The 18,330-nt window shown below is 37.2% G+C and overlaps 1 protein-coding gene across 2 annotated transcripts; it reads left to right on the forward strand.

Moving 5' to 3' along the window:
* Positions 1-914: 914 nt before the first annotated feature.
* LOC131939505 (low-density lipoprotein receptor-related protein 8) lies at positions 915-17,842 on the forward strand. 2 transcript variants are annotated; one of them, XM_059297834.1, is made up of 5 exons: positions 915-1,181; positions 3,203-3,322; positions 3,701-3,817; positions 17,226-17,435; positions 17,532-17,842. In XM_059297834.1, exons 1-5 carry the CDS (start codon positions 1,064-1,066, stop codon positions 17,651-17,653), a joined length of 687 nt encoding a protein of 228 aa, XP_059153817.1. In that variant the 5' UTR covers positions 915-1,063; the 3' UTR covers positions 17,654-17,842. The 2 variants fall into 2 exon arrangements, with proteins under 2 accessions (XP_059153817.1, XP_059153818.1); XM_059297835.1 differs by lacking the exon at positions 3,701-3,817.
* Positions 17,843-18,330: the final 488 nt, after the last annotated feature.

Consider the following 18,330-nt stretch of genomic DNA (forward strand, 5'->3'; position numbering starts at 1 on the left):
CATAGGGTCGGCGCCAGGAGCTGCCACCCTCCATCCCCCCTCACACACACACACTTAGCTACGCCTCTGGTGTATGGGTGTATTTTTACCGATTATTGATTTTAGAGCGTAATACCTGAATGTGGTACAGCTGGTCGCTTTGGTCTTTTGACACAATACAACATAATTTATACCAGTTAATGCAATCATCATAGTCTAGAAGAAGAGGTTTATATTAAGCGTTATAGATTTTAATTAAGTTAGGCCATATGTTTTCGGTAAGTTTTTAAAATATTTAATTTTTTAACAGAACTGTATGGTATTATTCATAAAAGCCTGCTCGCCTGCAGACGGAAATTGGCAAATATGTATCTAATCATGCCTTCAACTTTGCGTAGAATCTTTATACTTCTATATGTGCTTATCCAGGTCTTCTGACCAACAAATCTTATTACCAGATTCTGTCATTGAACACATGATTCAATAAGCAAAGCGGGTAGCCTGGTGAAGCGTGTCAGACGAATGTTATGTAGTTTCAGAGACAAACGTCTAGCAAGATTTGTGAAACCATGCCCATAGGTACATCGAGCCCACCATTTGCGAAAAGGGGCGGGGGATTATGTACAACCACCACCCCAATGTGCAAAGCTGGTTCCATTGCGACGGAATGGTGTTGTAAGCCACGAGTGTTACATTGGTGATGTGTGAGCTATGTGGCGATCGAGGAAACTATGTCAGTCAGCCACAATTTTGAAGCTCCTCCCATATCTAGCACAAAATATTCACTGGTTTCTTTAATATAACCAATGAAACCTTGATTTTATGGATAGGTTTTTTTCATAGTAACCAATCCTAATGCTTAATTATAACACGTGGTTTTATATGATAGGCCCAGTTTTCCGGATACATGTGGGTCAATATTATATTATAACCGCTTTTATTTCCTCGAATGGCCTTTATATGCCCAAAAGATTTGTGTCTATGACCAGTTTCCAACAAAAACTAAACTTGTTGTAATCAGAAAATACTTTATTTTTTTTTAACTATACGGCTATTTGCCTGATATAGACAGCTGCCGAAGTAGATGATGATCAAAATGGCGTCAATTCGTCTTCGTTTGGTGTTTGTTCTACTTAGCATCGCAGGTGCCTTTTGCCAGAATTTTACGAAGAGAAATCAACCATCTGTAAACAAGCGTGATGGTGAGTAGTGGTGTCGTCTGCTTCAACGTGAGATGATGTTTTCTAATGGAGGCGAGCGAGTTGACGAGATTCCGTCCCCAATGTTGTTGACATGGAATAAAAACGTGCTTTTTAAGATTTAGACCGTAAAAAAAAATATAAAAAAAAAACTTAAGCCTAAAATTAATTTAGAAATTTTATATTTTTAGAATAAATGCTATAAAAGTTGCAAATCCAGAGAACTTGAAAATAATTTGTTGAGTTTAAGGCTACATTTCTATTTATTTTCATCAAGCCTAAGTTATAACCGGATGTTTCACTTTCGTAAGACAAATATTGATTGGCTGTACAGTAACTTAGTGATCGATAACTATTTGTTTACAAAACTTTGCAGATCAAGTTTTTAAATAACAATGCAAATTAAAAACCCCATGACCTAGTTTTCTATTTTTAGCTTACAATGTGTACAATAAAATCAATGACGGCCTATCCAATAGCAGGATGCCATTGTTTATGTCGCCATTACACGTGAAAACCAAATTGTTTTTGCTTTTTTTTTAATTTTTATTTAGTTACCGAAAATATTATAAACATCAAATACATCCAATCTTTAGTAAAGTCCGAAAAAAAACAGATAGACAGGATTTTATAACCATATTAATTGTAACTACGCTGTGCATGATTTTTAAACTAATTTATACACCTCTCAAATACCTTTGAGAGTTTTCTCGGTCGTGTCCATTGTATTCATATTTTTTTTAAACAATCTGTTTGGGTACTTTCATAATAGCGCTACCAACTCAATGTTTTTTTTTAAATAAGGCTAATGTAAACCTTAAGTTATGTGACTGTCTGGATTAGGGATAAACGGTATTAACGTTTTACAAACATTACGACTAAGTAGAAGAGTAAAAGAAATTATTTTTGAACGTGTACAAAAATATGGGGATTCAGTGTTTCACCTTACAGGTACTTGGAAAAAAACAGAAAATAAAATTAAAAAATAAAAGCAACCGTTTAAATGTAATTTGAGTTTATATTATATTTCATTCATGTACAAGCCGAATTAAGCTGTTATATAGAGTTAGCTGAATACAGCAGGGATGTTTTGGGATACTGCTAAATCAAAAGCCTAGAACCGGAAAAACTGGAAGGTTATTGTAGAGGCCTTATACTTCACAAAGAATAAAAAGAATTGTGTCAGTTATATAGGGTTAACAGCGCTTATTGTAAAACAACTGTGGGTTTTATTTTATAATCTATATATATAATTCTCTTCTGGGATCAGTTAGAAAACAAGCTGCAAGCGCGCCTTTGCAGTCCCCTCTTCCTCTCTATCACTACCACCCCCACATGATCTGGTGAGCGGTGTTCACTCTGTTTACATTTTACAATCATAGAGACGGGTTTGGTGACGGCTATTAGGGGCAGATAATTTAGTTTGAAACGATTTTAAACTTAGAGGAGATAACTAAGAGGAGGCTGCTTTCACGTGGGGGGGAGGGGGGTTTAGTGTTCTTAAGCAAATATTTTCAGTGGCAGCATTGGTACTGTCGAATTCACAAATTATAAATTACTGAAAAGTAGAAAAAAAAACAACTAAATAGCGGCGTATGATACGCAGCGGGTCGGCTCGTTAACAGAAATTGTCATTTGTTAACAGACTACTAGTATTTATCCTAAAGTAAGACCTAGTCGACTACAGAAGGAACTTCCGCTAGAATGTTTTTACTGACCTACAAATGTCGGACATATCCGGCTCCGGGGGCGTATCTTGAGAGACGGAAGATATGTATAAATCCGACTGATGGCTAGAAAGATACTCCTCTCATCAACATACTAGGAGGCTCTCGTCCAAGGGTTCTCACAAAACTTTTTATATGCCCCATCTAGTTACATTACACACGGGGTACCACCGGTTCGACTTACTGAGACAATTCGTGAAATTTAAATTTGTCAGATTGTCAGTCATGGTCGGGATATTTAAATAATAATGATTATATCTTTGAACTCTTTTCACCACGTCTAACATCTTTTTCTAGTGACGGTGAAGTGTGGATCCAACCAATTCGCATGTTGGAATCTGGTCCAGTGTGTCGAAAAATCGCAAGTCTGCGATACTATAGTTGACTGCAAAGGTGGCACCGACGAGTTCAGATGTCGTGAGTTGAAAACCTTTCTAAAGTCTTTCTGAGGTTATTAACGGAATGGGTGTACTCATGACTACTTTTTATACATTTTAAAGTAAATGAGTCTCTTGATATATATATATATATATATATATATATATATATATATATATATATATATATATATATATATATATATATATATATATATATATATATATATATATTATTAGTGTGTATCTGAGTGTGTGTGTGTATGTGTAGTTACGATTTATCATGACAATGCGGACTACATTTTTCTTTAGTCCCATCCCCGACATTGTGTTGTAATCAGGAATTGCTAGCTTAATTGAACTGCCTACAATTAAACCTGACTCTAACCCATACATGTGTAACCTGTGTCCCTGTCAGCCAAGGACTGCTCCCACAACAACCAGTTCCGCTGTAGGTCCGGACTATGTATACCACGTAACAAAGTGTGTGACCGAGTTAACCATTGTAAAGACTGCTCGGATGAACAGGAATGCGGTGAAGTTCCATTGTGTTTCAGTGATATTTTGCTATATAAAATGCTATTTTTCAAAAACTATATAAATTAATTTTCAAGCGCTAAAATTAAGTTTAAGCTGGGAAAATGTAAGGGGTCATCCATAAATGACGTCACGCTTTTTGGACGATTTTTACCTCCCCCCCCCCCCTCCGTCACACGTCGTGACAAAAAGTCAGACCTCCCCCCCCCCCTAAAATAATGTCACACCTCAGCCTACAACCCCTCTCAAAATTGCAGTTGATTTTTTTTTAAAACAGCTATATTTTTCAAAAATCTTGTCTGAACTCTGTCAAAATAAAGTATTTTAATAAATTGTTATTACAATTTATTAAAACAGTTTTCTAAAACGCAAAATAACGTCTAAAATTCGTTTTCTAACATTGCTTTTTTATAATGCAAAAGTGTGACGTCGCACCATCTGAACCCCCCCCCCCCTCCCCCTCATCACACACCGTCTCAAAATTACGGACCCCCCTCCCCCCTACGAGTGTGACGTCATTTATGGACGACCCCTAACGCAGAATTTAAAGTATTGATTTTCATGTGTTTTGTATTTTTTAATTGAAGCTAAACTGTTGAAAATAATCTTTAAAATAATTAATTACTTTCGCTTCCTGGAATCACTCGATCATTTCCAGGAATTTAAAATCTATTTTTGCCAGGGAGAGATTAAATGTTTCAAACTAAATGAATTTTTGTGACCATGATTCCCATTGATAAAAAAAACATGGCGGCTGCTTTCTTTTTTTCGATTCGCTTCAAGATTTTAAACTCATCATGAATTCCCCGAATGCAAAAAATATTTAAAATTTAACTCTATTTTGTTCATATGGTTGGGAACTAATGTATTTGCATGCGATCCTGACAGAAAAGTCTTGTGGCGGTAAGTAAATTAATTATTTTTAAAGTTTATGAAAGGCCTAAGAGGCCTAACCCCGGGAAACCATAAAAATATATCTAATATACATAAATATATATCCTAAATCGATATTTATTACTTGATTAACTACACTGATCCCTCTAAATAAAAAAGACAATGATTAGATGTAGTGTGTGTTTGTAGAGATCTTGTTGTTAGTTATCTAGATTCTAGATCTCGAATAGTAAACTGAAAACTGTGTTGTAGACTAGACTACTGTTAGTAAAGTAGAGCAGAGGCGTAGCGAGGGCGGGGTGGGGGGGGGGTGCGGGCCGCACCGTGTGACACCATTTAGGTGGTGACACCAAAACAAAAAATAGCAAAATTTACAGAAGAAAAATGCTTTTTTACCAGTTCAATTAACAATTAATCAAAGTTAAATAGTCTTTTAAATAATAATCGACAATTATAACAACGAGGTGGGGGTGCACCATGACGTAAACGACACACACACACATATGTAGATGTATATATATATATATATATATATATATATATATATATATATATATATATATATATATATATATATATATATATATATATATATATATATATATATATATATATATATATATATATATATATATATATGAGTGTCGCAGCAGGTGACACCCGACCTAGCAACGCCACTGGGTTATATTTAATGCTCACTTATTCATTAACAATGTAGCTATAAGTCAACCAGATTTAAGTTATTAAACAATATTGAAATTTAATAATAACACTGCACTGGAATTTATTAAATAATGGTTTATTAAAACAAATTGTGCATCTGATAAAAGAAATATTATTTTCTAAGATTTACAAGCAACACTAATTATTTCAAAACTCATTAATCACTTGCTTAATATTTCTCTGAATTCTTAGATGGCTGGTCTTTATTTACTTGATAACCTAGGTATAGCAGTCATATATTACGGCCCTTGTTAGAATACCTATAACGGCCATCTACATGGGTAGCGACCATAATCTAGTCTTGTGCAAACTACAACTCAAGCTTAAGAGAGTCAACAGGAAAGTAAACCACCAGCTATTTGACTCGGCTAAACTAAAAGATCCCATCATTAAGACAAACTTCGCAATTGAACTAAAAAATAGATTTAGTCTACTCGAGAACCTACCAGAAGAGGAAACCAATACTCAATGCGAGAAGATCCTGGATGTATACACGAAAACAAGCCAATGCATACTAGGACACAGGAACAAACAATGGAAGGAATGGATCTCAAACGATACTTGGAATCTCATTGAAAAGAGAAGAGAAGCCAAAATCAAAACACTATCTGGAATCATGGAAAGCAGGGTACGGAACGATGTAGAATATAGAAGACTGCAAAAAGAGGTAAAAAGGAATGCTAGGAAGGATAAAAGGAACTATGTAGACACAATGGCCACAGAAGCACAGGCTGCAGCTGATAAGGGAGATAGCAGAACAGTCTACAAGATTATCAGGACTCTAACAGGAGGAATAGCAAATAGATCATCTACCATCAAGGACAAAAACGGGAAAGTTCTTACAACGGAGAAACATCAATTGAAAAGATGGGCTGAATACTTCGAAGAGACCCCAAACAGACCAGACCCAGAAGAAACTGCTGACTTCACTGACATGACAAACAGGCTGAAATCGGAGTCAATGGCCTCAATGGCGCATAACCGGTTGACACGTAACGCTTAATTGTGTTGGAGGCGTGGTCGAGTCGGCAAAAAGTTCATGTTCGATAAATTCGAACAGAGTCTCGAGTTCAAACCCACTGGCAGATAATTCTCGATCCCCTTCAACACTTATTATTAAGAACGAAGAAGAAGAAGAGACATGAACACACATTTTGAAATGTATAGAGGACCCATCCTAGAACAAGAAATAATAGAAGCTATCCAAAAAACAAAAAGCAATAAGGCTCCAGGAGAGGACAGAATCACTGCGGAGATGCTAAAGGCAGACCCAAAAATAGGTGCAGAAACTCTATCAGGGATCTTCAATAAAGTATGGAATTAAGAAAAAGTCCTAGATTCTTGGAAACGGGGAATCATTATCAAATTACCCAAAAAGGGCGACCTTAATGTTTGTGAGAACTGGAGAGGCATTAATCTTCTGTCAGTACCAGGAAAAGTCTTCTGCAGAGTCCTATTACAAAGAATGAGGAAAGGAATTGATGGGATCCTTCGTGAAGAACAAGCTGGCTTCAGGGCCAACAGGTCATGTAACGACCAAATATTTGTCTTGCGCACTATAGTGGAACAGTCCCTGGAGTGGAATTCGTCTCTCTACATCAACTACATAGATTTCGAGAAAGCATTTGATAGCATCCACCATCCATCATTATGGAAGATACTAGAGCTATATGGCTTTCCAGGAAAAGTCATAAACATACTTAAGGACATGTGCTATGATAACCAATGCTGTGTGCGACACGAAAATCAGCAAAGTGAATGGTTCAAGGTAAAAACAGGAGTCAGACAGGGCTGTGTCATCTCACCTGTCATCTTTTTGGTGGTAATAGACTGGATTATGAGAAGAGCCACTGAGGATAAGCCAAGAGGAATTGTTTGGGAACTTACCAACCACCTAGAGGACTGTGACTTTGCTGATGACTTGGCTTTACTTTCACATGCCCAAAAAGACATCCAAGCAAAAACCACAAGAATAGAGCAAATTGCCAAAAGCGTTGGGCTAAAGATAAACTCCGGAAAAACCAAGCTAATGAAAATAAAAACCAAAAGTACTCTCAAGACCTTTGCGAATGGAGTAGATCTAGAAGAGGTCGAAGACTTTAAGTACCTCGGCAGCTATATATCAGCAAATGGCAGCATGGAGAAAGAAATTACCACCAGAATAGCAATGGCAGCACAAGCTTTCAACAGACTCGCTAAGATCTGGAAATCATCCTCACTGCAGCAGAGAACTAAAATAAGGATCTATAAGTCAAATGTACGTTCTGTACTCATCTATGCTGCAGAGTCATGGAAACTAAACAAGAAAGGAGAGAGCCGACTCAGAGGCTTTGAAAGAAGATCCCTCCAACGCATCCTCAGGATAAAGTGGGACGACAAAGTCCCGAACAAGGAAATATGGCGAAGGACAGGATTAAACGACATTGTGTCAGAAGTTCGAACGAGGAGATGGAGATGGCTGGGCCATGTCCTACGCATGAGCAAAAAAAGACTCCCCAACATGGCGCTGAAGTGGAACCCACCCGGAAAGAGAAATAGAGGAAGACCACTGGGAACATGGAGGAGGGAGATGGAAGAAGAAGTACAGGCTACTGGCAAAACCTGGCATGAACTAAAGTGGCTCGCCCAGGACAGGGTGGAATGGCGGAGATTTGTTGCTGCCCTATACTCCACAGGGAGTGATGAGGATTAAGTAAGTAAGTAAGTACTTGGTCACTTGATAGAATAGCTATAACAGCCGTCCACTAATGCTACAGTGAACCTATTTGTAAAGAGCCGTCCATTACGGCACTTTTTAACTAGAAATATCGGCCGTCTACTACGTCATTGTTAAACCTAGCAATGACGACCGTCTACTACGTCACCAGTGAACCTGGCTATACTGGCCGTCCACTACGTCACATTATAACCTACCTGAAATGGCCGTCCACTTCGTTATTTGCAAATTATCATTAATAAATCGTCTGTGTAACAAGTAATATCGGATATAACATTGAGTAGAATTTTTACAATTAATCCTCACATTTAATTAATTAATTAATTAAACTTCCACAGCGAGAACATTTCGAATTTAAGCAAGTATTACAAAGGTCTGGTCGGTCGATAAATGATACTGGTCGTACTACCATTGGTATCTTTTTAATGTTAAGCTTCACATACATAGGCGGATCCAAATGATAAGTAAATGGGTGGCTTAGCGAAAAACCGTCTCCAGGTGATCGCCAGCTTAGATCCATACAGACAGAGTAAGCAAGTTAAATAAAAGCCTATAAAAATACACAAATTTTAAAACAAAACAAAAATTGTATTGTTCGTACTTTGTGTTAAAACTGAGACAGAAATTAAAATTAAGAGTTGAATTCCTGCAGTTTCCAAATATATTCAGAATTTGTTAAAAAATTGTGCAATTAAAACATCGAAAAGCAAAATATGAGGAATCTATCGATTCAAAGACGATCAACTTGGGTTGTTTTTTTTTTTTTTGTTTTTTTTTTTTTTTTTTTTTTTTGGTGTACCGAAAAAAATTGTTTTGAATGTATTTTTGCATGCTTTTTATCAAAATGGTAATAGTATAGTAACTTGTCTAAATTCGTCATTTTTTACCGTTAACGCCCAGGGTAAATGGGGCCACCCCACCCGCCCTCCCCTAGCTACGCCTCTGTACAAGAGACCAGCCTCACATAACAGACCAGCCTCTCTCAAAAAGACCAGTCTTAACATATAAGAAACCATCCTCTCTCAACACACCAGTTTTACCATACAAGACACCAGCCTCTCTCAAAAGACCAGTCCAACCATACAAGAGGTCAGCATATCTCAACAGACCAAACATACAATCGACCAGCCTCTCTCGGCACTCCAGTCATATTGTATACAAGGCACCAGCCTCTTTCAACAGAACAGTCTGACCTGTCGAGAATTCAATGCGATAGATATTCACTACAGTAGGCCTACAACCCTGATGCTGCTATCTAGTTCAAAGTCAATTAGCAGTAGCTGGCAATTGCTAAACTAGGGTCGCAACCTTATGATCTCATCTGTAGCCCCTGGCCACTTGTACAAGAGCAGAAAAAAGATAAAAGCTGTCATATATGAGCACATAAAAGCAAGTCATAAATCTACATTTTATTATGATTTGCTGATTATAAAAACAAGTTGCCATTTTAATGTTTCTTCATGTGATGTTTATTTAAAGAATAAATTTTAAAATAAACACATGTTTATTTGGTTGCATTTTGTAAAATAAGTAAACCTTAAGCCAATATTAATGTGATTAATGTGTCATGTCTCATTCATAATATATCTGACAGTCTAAGTAAGGTTTATATTATTACTATTATCATTCTACAAACGCAACACCCACCAGATTACGTAATATAAACTGTGAGAATAGAAAGATATAATTAATAAATTATAACCTTCCACAATTAACAAGTCTAGTGTTAAATACAGCCATTATGAATAAACAATCGAAAGCAATAAAGCCATACTATAATATCTCTACTAAAATTAAACTAATCCTTTAAAGTAGATTAATCTCCAATTATTAAAATATGAGCCCAAAAACTATAATCTAAATTTTATAAAGTGTTGATTATAACTTAAAAACATAAACATAAATATATTACGTTCCTCGGAAAAAACGAACGATCGTGACTGAGACCGAAATTCTCGGTTCAAAACGGCTAAGTTTGCGCGCGCACAGAGACGGTTTTGGCAGCGAGGAGTTTTAGACCGAGCTAAATCGACTATCTTTTAAAACCATTTATAATTTTGTAAATATGTAACTCATTTAAAAATCTACAGTAAAGTCGGTGGAGTTTCTTCGCTCATATAAAATATAATAAATTTTAAAAAGTTATTAGAGCGATCAACAATGAAATAATCAGTTTTTGTCTTCCCTTTCAAATGTGCATTTTCGGAGTTAGATGGTTTGCGACCGAGACCATAGATATATAGCCTATGTATGTCTGTGTGTCTGTGTGTCTGTGTGTCTGTATGTCTGTGCGTATGTGCGTATGTGCGTCTGTGCGTCTGTGTGTCTGTGTGTCTGTGTGTCTTTGTGTCTGTGTGTCTTTGTTTCTGTGTGTCTGTACGTTTGTGCGTCTGTGCGTATGTGTGTCTGTGTGTCTGTGTGTCTGTGTATCTGTGTCTGTCTCTGTGTGTCTGTGTGTCTGTATGTCTGTGTGTCTTTGTGTCTGTGTGTCTTTGTTTCTGTGTGTCTGTACGTTTGTGCGTCTGTGCGTATGTGTGTCTGTGTGTCTGTGTTTCTGTGTATCTGTGTCTGTCTCTGTGTGTCTGTGTGTCTGTATGTCCCTGTGTATTTGTGTCTGTGTGTCTTTGTTTCTGTGTGTCTGTACTTTTGTGCGTCTGTGCGTATGTGCGTCTGTGTGTCTGTGTGTCTGTCAGTCTTTGTGTCTGTGTGTCTGTGTTTCTGTGTGTCTGTACGTTTGTGCGTCTGTGCGTATGTGCGTCTGTGTGTCTGTGTGTCTGTGTGTCTGTGTGTCTGTCAGTCTTTGTGTCTGTGTTTCTGTGTGTCTGTGTGTCTGTGTGTCTCTGTGTCTCTGTGTCTCTGTCTCTGTCTCTGTCTCTGTCTCTGTCTCTGTCTCTGTCTCTGTCTCTGTCTCTGTCTCTGTCTCTGTCTCTGTCTCTGTCTCTGTCTCTGTGTGTCAGAGGCGTAGCTAGGGGGGGCGGGGGGGCGGCCGCCCCGGGCGCCGGGTCTAGGGGGGCGCCAAAGCGACGATTAAATTAATTATTTAATAACACTATTTTATTTTTAAATTAATTTCATCTGCTAAAAGACTTGTGAGCAATTAACTGACGACAGGCTACATTTTCCCCCCTATCTTTTTGTATAAACATTGATGACGAGTGCCGTTTTTGTTTTTTTTATTTCGACGGTCATGTTTTGTTTATACCGCTCCGTCCAAGTACTGTTTACAAATTAAATAGTAGCTAACACGTCGTCTGTGTCGTTATATAACGTGCTCACTTCATTTCATTTTGTTAAAAGAGGAGAAAGGGTTATTGAATTACATACCAGGTAAGTTTTATAGATTAGTTTATTCTTTTGTTTTATTGTTACATAATTAGGAGCGTGGCTATAGAGTTGTATTATAATTAATTTAAAATAGTGTAAATTAATTTCCTTTACAAACAAAAATAGTCTGGATATTTTTAAGGTTTAAATTTGTTCGAGTAGTGAAATTATTTAAAAGTTTTAAAACGTATTTTAATTAGGTTACGTTAGCATTATGTACTCAAAATGACCTACATAATAATACTGATGTTATGTGACTTCTCGCTAGATTCTACTAAATAAAATGCGTTTTAAAAAGGTACCTCTATGGTACTCTCTAGCGTAACAGCATTTCTCTACCCTTAACCATGGAATTATCCATACATCACGTCAGACTCCTAACAGATAGGGTGGGGATCGAACTTTTGGGACCTTGTCTGAGAATTGGAGGAACGGGGAAAATTATCAAAATAGTCTGACGTGTTTTATAATTATAGATAAGCCAAAAGCCGGTGCTCAAATTCTAGGCCTAACCTTGTTTCTAACCGCAGTGTTTACTCCAGCAACACTAGCGATAGGTGAGAAAAAATAGTATGTGTGACTGCACTGTCCTTTTGGCTACGTTGGCTGACACATAATTGGTTAAACATTAGGATATTATTAACTCAAGCATGCATCTACTTTATGAATCAGCATAGGAAACTAGAAACAGCTAATGTACAAGTAAAAAAATCTCTTAAATACTTTAATATTCTTTTTAGAAATGCCTCCAAAAAAATTAAGCGGATCTGAACGTCGTAAACGAAATCGCGAGGCTGATGGAGCAAATGTAAAGTCTAGTGTATTGATGGCAAAATTTTTAAAAAGAGACAATTCCGACAAAAATGAACAATGTTCCCAAGGCGAATCAAATTCCAGATCTGAATCAGAAGAGAAAGGAGAAACGAAACTGCATGTATCTGATGAGATCAATTCAGCCGAGTCGGATAAAATGGACGACACTGATATCAACGAGGCATCTGGCAGTACTAATTTAAACAATGATGAAGTCCTGAATAATCCCACAAGTTCAATCCCTGCTGTGTTACGGTTTTGTGATGTTGGATACTTGGATTTTGACAAACAGTCAAAACTTTCTGTTATAAGTCAGAGGCTACGTACAGAAATGATAGCTCAAGGATCTTTGGCGTTTCAAAATCGAAATGCCCAATTTGCAACATCAAGCGGGCGTTGCATGACACAAGTGTGGCTCCAGCGTAAGTTAGCTAATGGGGAAGAGGTAAGCAGGTCATGGCTGCTTTATTCACCCCTCAAGGAAGCTGCATATTGCTTTTGTTGTTTGCTGTTCACATCATCAACACCAAACTCTCAATCATCGTTTGAGTCTGTTACAGGATTTAAAAATTGGAGACACACAGAAAGGGTTAGGGATCACGAAAGTAGCCCCAGTCACCGTGCAGCTTTTACCACCTGGAAAGAAGCAGAACGAAGAATAGTATTAAGAAAAGGAATAGATGTTGAAGTAGAGGCACAAATTCAGGTCGAAAAACAACGCTGGCGTGACGTTTTAAAAAGACTACTTTCTTGTATTAAGTTCCTGGCATCTCAAAATTTAGCTCTGCGAGGTCACCAAGAAAACTTATCCCCTGAACCTGGAACCAATGTGGGAAACTTCCTTTCTCTTCTCACACTTGTGGCCCAATATGACCAGCTTTTAGCTAACCATTTGCAACATGCCCAACAAAATCCAGGTGCTATTTCTTATCTGTCCCCTGAAATTCAGAACGAATTTTTATCCATATTGGCTTCTACTGTGAGAAATCAGCTGCTAAAGGATATCAGAAAAAACAAATATTTCGGAATTTTGCTTGACACTACTCCTGATCTAGCACACCGTGAACAGCTATCTGAGGTTATTAGATACGTGGATGTTGATTTTGTAACTAAGAAAGTAACCATCAAAGAATCATTTCTTGGATTTGTACAGGTCATTGCCAAAGATGCTGCTAGTATTGAAAAAGCCATCGTAGATAAACTAGAATCTGATGATTTACCTCTGGCTGACTGCAGATCCCAATGCTACGATAATGCATCTGTAATGGCTGGTCATATTTCTGGCCTTCAACAACGGATGCTCAAAAGAAATTGTCACGCATTATTTGTCAATTGTGATAATCATAGTTTAAACTTGGCTGGAGTTTATTCAGCAAAGCAAGACTTTCAAGTTGTTACATTCTTCGATACTATAAGAACAATTTATAATTTTTTTTCCTGTTCAACTATTCGATGGAACAGATTAACTACAGCTCTACCTATAACGGTAAAACGCGAATCCGACACACGCTGGTGCGCAAGAGCTGAGTCGGTCAAAGCAGTTTACAAAGGGCTGGACGAACTAATATCACTTCTTGAAGAACTGTCGGAAGATTCCAGCCAAACAAGCGAGACAAGAAGTGAGGCAAACACGTTGCTGGCAAATGTTTTAAGTTTTAACTTTTTTGTCCTTCTTTTTTTCTGGAACAAAGTTTTGGGGAAAATCGATCGGGTTCAAAAACGTCTGCAGGATCCGACTATGAACTTTAGTGAAGCAGCGGCTGATCTTGTAGCTTTGGAAACTGAGCTAAACAGAGGACGTGAAGAGTTGTGTCAGAAGGCTTTAGAAAGTGCAAAAACCAAATGCGAGCACTGGGGAGTGGAAATCAGCAGGAGGATAAGGAGGCGAAAACTGATGCCCGGTGAGGTAGGGCAAGATGTTAGTCTGACGGCAGAAGAAGAGATCGTGCGAGTAATGAAAAGCGTCATTGATCGTTTTAGGGAAAAAGTTGCAGTACGGTTTACTCGCCTAAAAGATCTAAATGAAAAATTTGGTTTTCTACTTGATGTAAATTGCCTTTTAAAATCTGATTTAACTAACAAAGATTCCATCAGCCAAAAATGCAAATTCCTCGGTGAATTTTATAAAACTGATTTTAATGGAAGTGAGTTGTGGGCAGAAATATGTGACTGCAGAATGCTGCTTGGTTCTCGTTCGGATGCCTTGCCAAAGAATCCATTTGAACTGCTTTCCTTTATAATTTCTTATGGCAACGATGTTTTTCCTAATTTACGTATTGCACTTCAAATCCTTCTTACGATTTCTGTGTCTATTGCAAGCTGTGAACGCTCCTTTAGCAAGTTAAAACTCATTCTGTCTTATTTGAGATCATCCATGGGACAAGATCGACTTAGTGATCTGGCGATATTAAGTGTAGAAAAAGAGACACTGAACAGTATTGATTTTGATGATATCATTGATAAGTTTGCATCACTAAAGAGCAGAAAAATAAATCTGCTTTAAATTGATTATTAACAGTAAAATACATCCATCTGTGGTTTAACTTTAATGCATTTTTAAACACATTGAAATCGGTAGCATATGTTAAGGTGAAAAATAATGCTAAAAATGCAACTATTTATATAATTTATATTAATACCAGATTAGATGTTATTCTTTCATTTGTGTGTGTGTGTGTGTTTGTTATTTAATTCATGCAATGTTTATAACTGTCTTCTGTCCAACAAAAAAAATATTGTTTGACAAATAAAAGAATTTCCTCACGTTCTACGTTCACTTATTTATACTTAAATTTCACGTTACACGTCGTTACTCCTCTGTGTCACACACACACACACACGTATATATTTAATATAAGTATATACATGAATATATATGTATATGTATGCACATGCATGATATATATATACATATATATATATATATATATATATATATATATATATATATATATATATATATATATATATATATGGGGGCGCCAAATTGAAAGTTCGCCCCGGGCGCCGGGAGGGGTCGCTACGCCTCTGCTGTGTGTCTGTGTGTCTGTGTATTTGTGTATCTGTGTCTATCTCTGTGCGTCTGTGTGTGTCTGTGTCTGTGTGTGGGTGCGTGCGTGCGTGTGTGCGTGCGAGGGTGGGTGGGTAGATGGATGGATGGATGGATGGATGGATGGATGGATGGATGGATGGATGGATGGATGGATGGATGGATGGATGGATGGATGGATGGATGGATGGATGGATGGATGGATGGATGGATGGATGGATGGATGGATGGATGGATGGATGGATGGATGGATGGATGGATGGATGGATGGATGGATGGATGGATGGATGGATGGATGGATGGATGGATGGATGGATGGATGGATGGATGGATGGATGGATGGATGGATGGATGGATGGATGGATGGATGGATGGATGGATGGATGGATGGATGGATGGATGGATGGATGGATGGATGGATGGATGGATGGATGGATGGATGGATGGATGGATGGATGGATGGATGGATGGATGGATGGATGGATGGATGGATGGATGGATGGATGGATGGATGGATGGATGGATGGACGGATGGACGGATGGACGGACGGATGGTCGGATGGACGGATGGACGGATGGACGAAATATAGAGAAAGTCTTGTAATCGTGAAAAAAAAACATCGAGATTTTTGCAAATCCCAACGTTTTACACCTCCTTGAGTCGGAAAAACTTAGTTTTGCAATCTTGTCCGTATGTCTGTATGTGTGTGTGTGTTGGTGTGTGTGTGTATGTGTGTGTGTGTGTGTGTGTGTGTGTAAACACGATAGCTTGAGTAAAGTTACGGCTAGGTTGATGAAATTTCTTATATAAGTATTATATCAAAATCGTAGATCCGTATCAACGTTTGAGCGATTTCCAATAACCGGAAGTGGAACTTTTTTTACTTTCAATTTTTCAAAAGCCTATAACTTGAGTACTATTTCCGAAAGATAAATGAAATTTCATATGTAAGTAAAAGATCTAATTCTCTGCCTTCTCTCAAATTTTGAGTAATTTCCGTTGACCTGAAGTAGTAAATTTCACTATTTCCGATTTCTAAAAAAACGCATGTTTATTTATAAAGTACTAATAAAATTCCGCACTATTAAGCACATTTTATTTGGCGTTCACTTGGTGTGCAATTCTTTTTTCTACTAGATTTTATTCTATTTTAAAAAGTTTAAGTATTTAAAAAGGATTTAAAATTATGTCTATATCCCGAGTGCCATCCCCTGTTGTTTCATATAAGAATATTCGACAAAGTTTATGGGAGATCACTCCCGGTTTATTTTTATTTTGTATTTTTTGATTAATTGTTTTTAGTAAATTTGGTTTCATTTTTTGTTTAATAAATTTTATAAACTTTTAGTTTTTAATTTTTTTTTTATTTTAGTTGAGACTAAGATTAGGGTTTTCACCAGTCTGGGTTCGACCAGGCTTGCTCTTACCTGACAGTTTAAACATAAGCCTAGGGGCGAAGATTAGTCATCCTCCTGACATGGCTTACATCTAAATTGTGTAACAGGTTTTCGGTTGGCTAAAGTACTAAAAACAACTACTGAATTTTTAAGAAAAACACGGAATATGAATTTATTTATTCTTCTCGGGTATCTCTTGACCTTGGAGAATTGCGAGAAGGCATAATTAGGTTTGTTCATTTAATGTATGTTCCAACGCTTAAATGTATTAAAAAGGGTTGATTATATCGATAAAAGCTAAAATGTAGTTGCCACAACTTCAATAAGTTTATTAAAATTTTAAAATATTATACCTATAGAATTGACCGTGTTTTTATTATTTTGTTTTGTTGTTATCGTTTTGCTTGTGTTTAATATTGTTGTTATTTTAAAGTGAGAATCTATAACTAAAATACGTAAAATTGTAAAAAAAAAATTATGTCTTTTTAGAAAAACGTCCTTGCTATTATGGCAAGGAGAGGTGCGACAACCACATTTGTATATATAAAACCAAGTTATGTGACGGTAAAGATGATTGCGGCACCGGATGGGATGAGAACAACCAGACCCGCTGTGGGTCAGGAGAATGTGTACCGCGTTACCGTATGTGCGACAGATACTGGGACTGTAAGGACGGCACCGATGAGTTAAAATTATGTGGTGAGGCGCCATTTTGTGTTTAGTAATATTGGTATTTTTAAGTTCAAATCTTTAACTGAAATATGTAAAGTTGTGATCTTGTGTGTGTCTTTTTAGAGGACTTTGTTTGCGCTGAAAACGAGATCAAATGCGACAACCACATCTGTATACTGAAAACCTGGGTGTGTGACGGTCAAAATCACTGTGGCAATGGATGGGATGAGAAGAACTGCGGTTAAACGGAATTGATTCAGTGTTGTCAAATAATGCTGTTCACTGACCTATCCCAAAAATTGGATACATTAAAAATATTTTCCCATTAACGTCTCTCAATATCAGATCGTTGATTATAGACTTATTAGCCTATAGTGCTGAATTGAAGAAAATAATCCCCTTATAAAGAGGTTACCAACACAAAATAATGTATTTCTGGGTAGAATTTTTGTCTAGCAGTTTCTAAAATACACGGATAGTTTAGTGACAAAAAGCGCGAATAATGTTCGTTATGCCGATATCTAATGTAGCACATAATCCAAACGCCAACTCTAACAATAACCATCTCCTTAACCTTATCTCTAATCATCAATGTGAACATAAACTATGTTGATGGTTATGAATTATTTCAACAAACACTTTCATATTTACTCCGTTTCATTCACACGCCAGATCTAATTATGGAATTAGTCCTCCCTACATTTAGCCTACCTTAGTCTTTAATACTAAAGTACCACTATCGGCTATCTACGATTATCGATACTTGGACCTTTGACCACAGGTCAACCCCCTAAGGTCAAAGCCCCACTGTGGTCAAACCATGCATGGCCAAAACCTCTATGGTCAAAACACCTGTAACCAAAGCACCTAGGGCCCCATTTACACAAGATAAATAAGTATTGGAGTACGCCTCATCGAGCCA

Source organism: Physella acuta, unplaced genomic scaffold (genome assembly GCF_028476545.2).
Source record: "Physella acuta isolate Inbredline_101_S28 unplaced genomic scaffold, ASM2847654v3 ptg000281l, whole genome shotgun sequence".
Classification (NCBI taxonomy): domain Eukaryota; kingdom Metazoa; phylum Mollusca; class Gastropoda; family Physidae; genus Physella; species Physella acuta.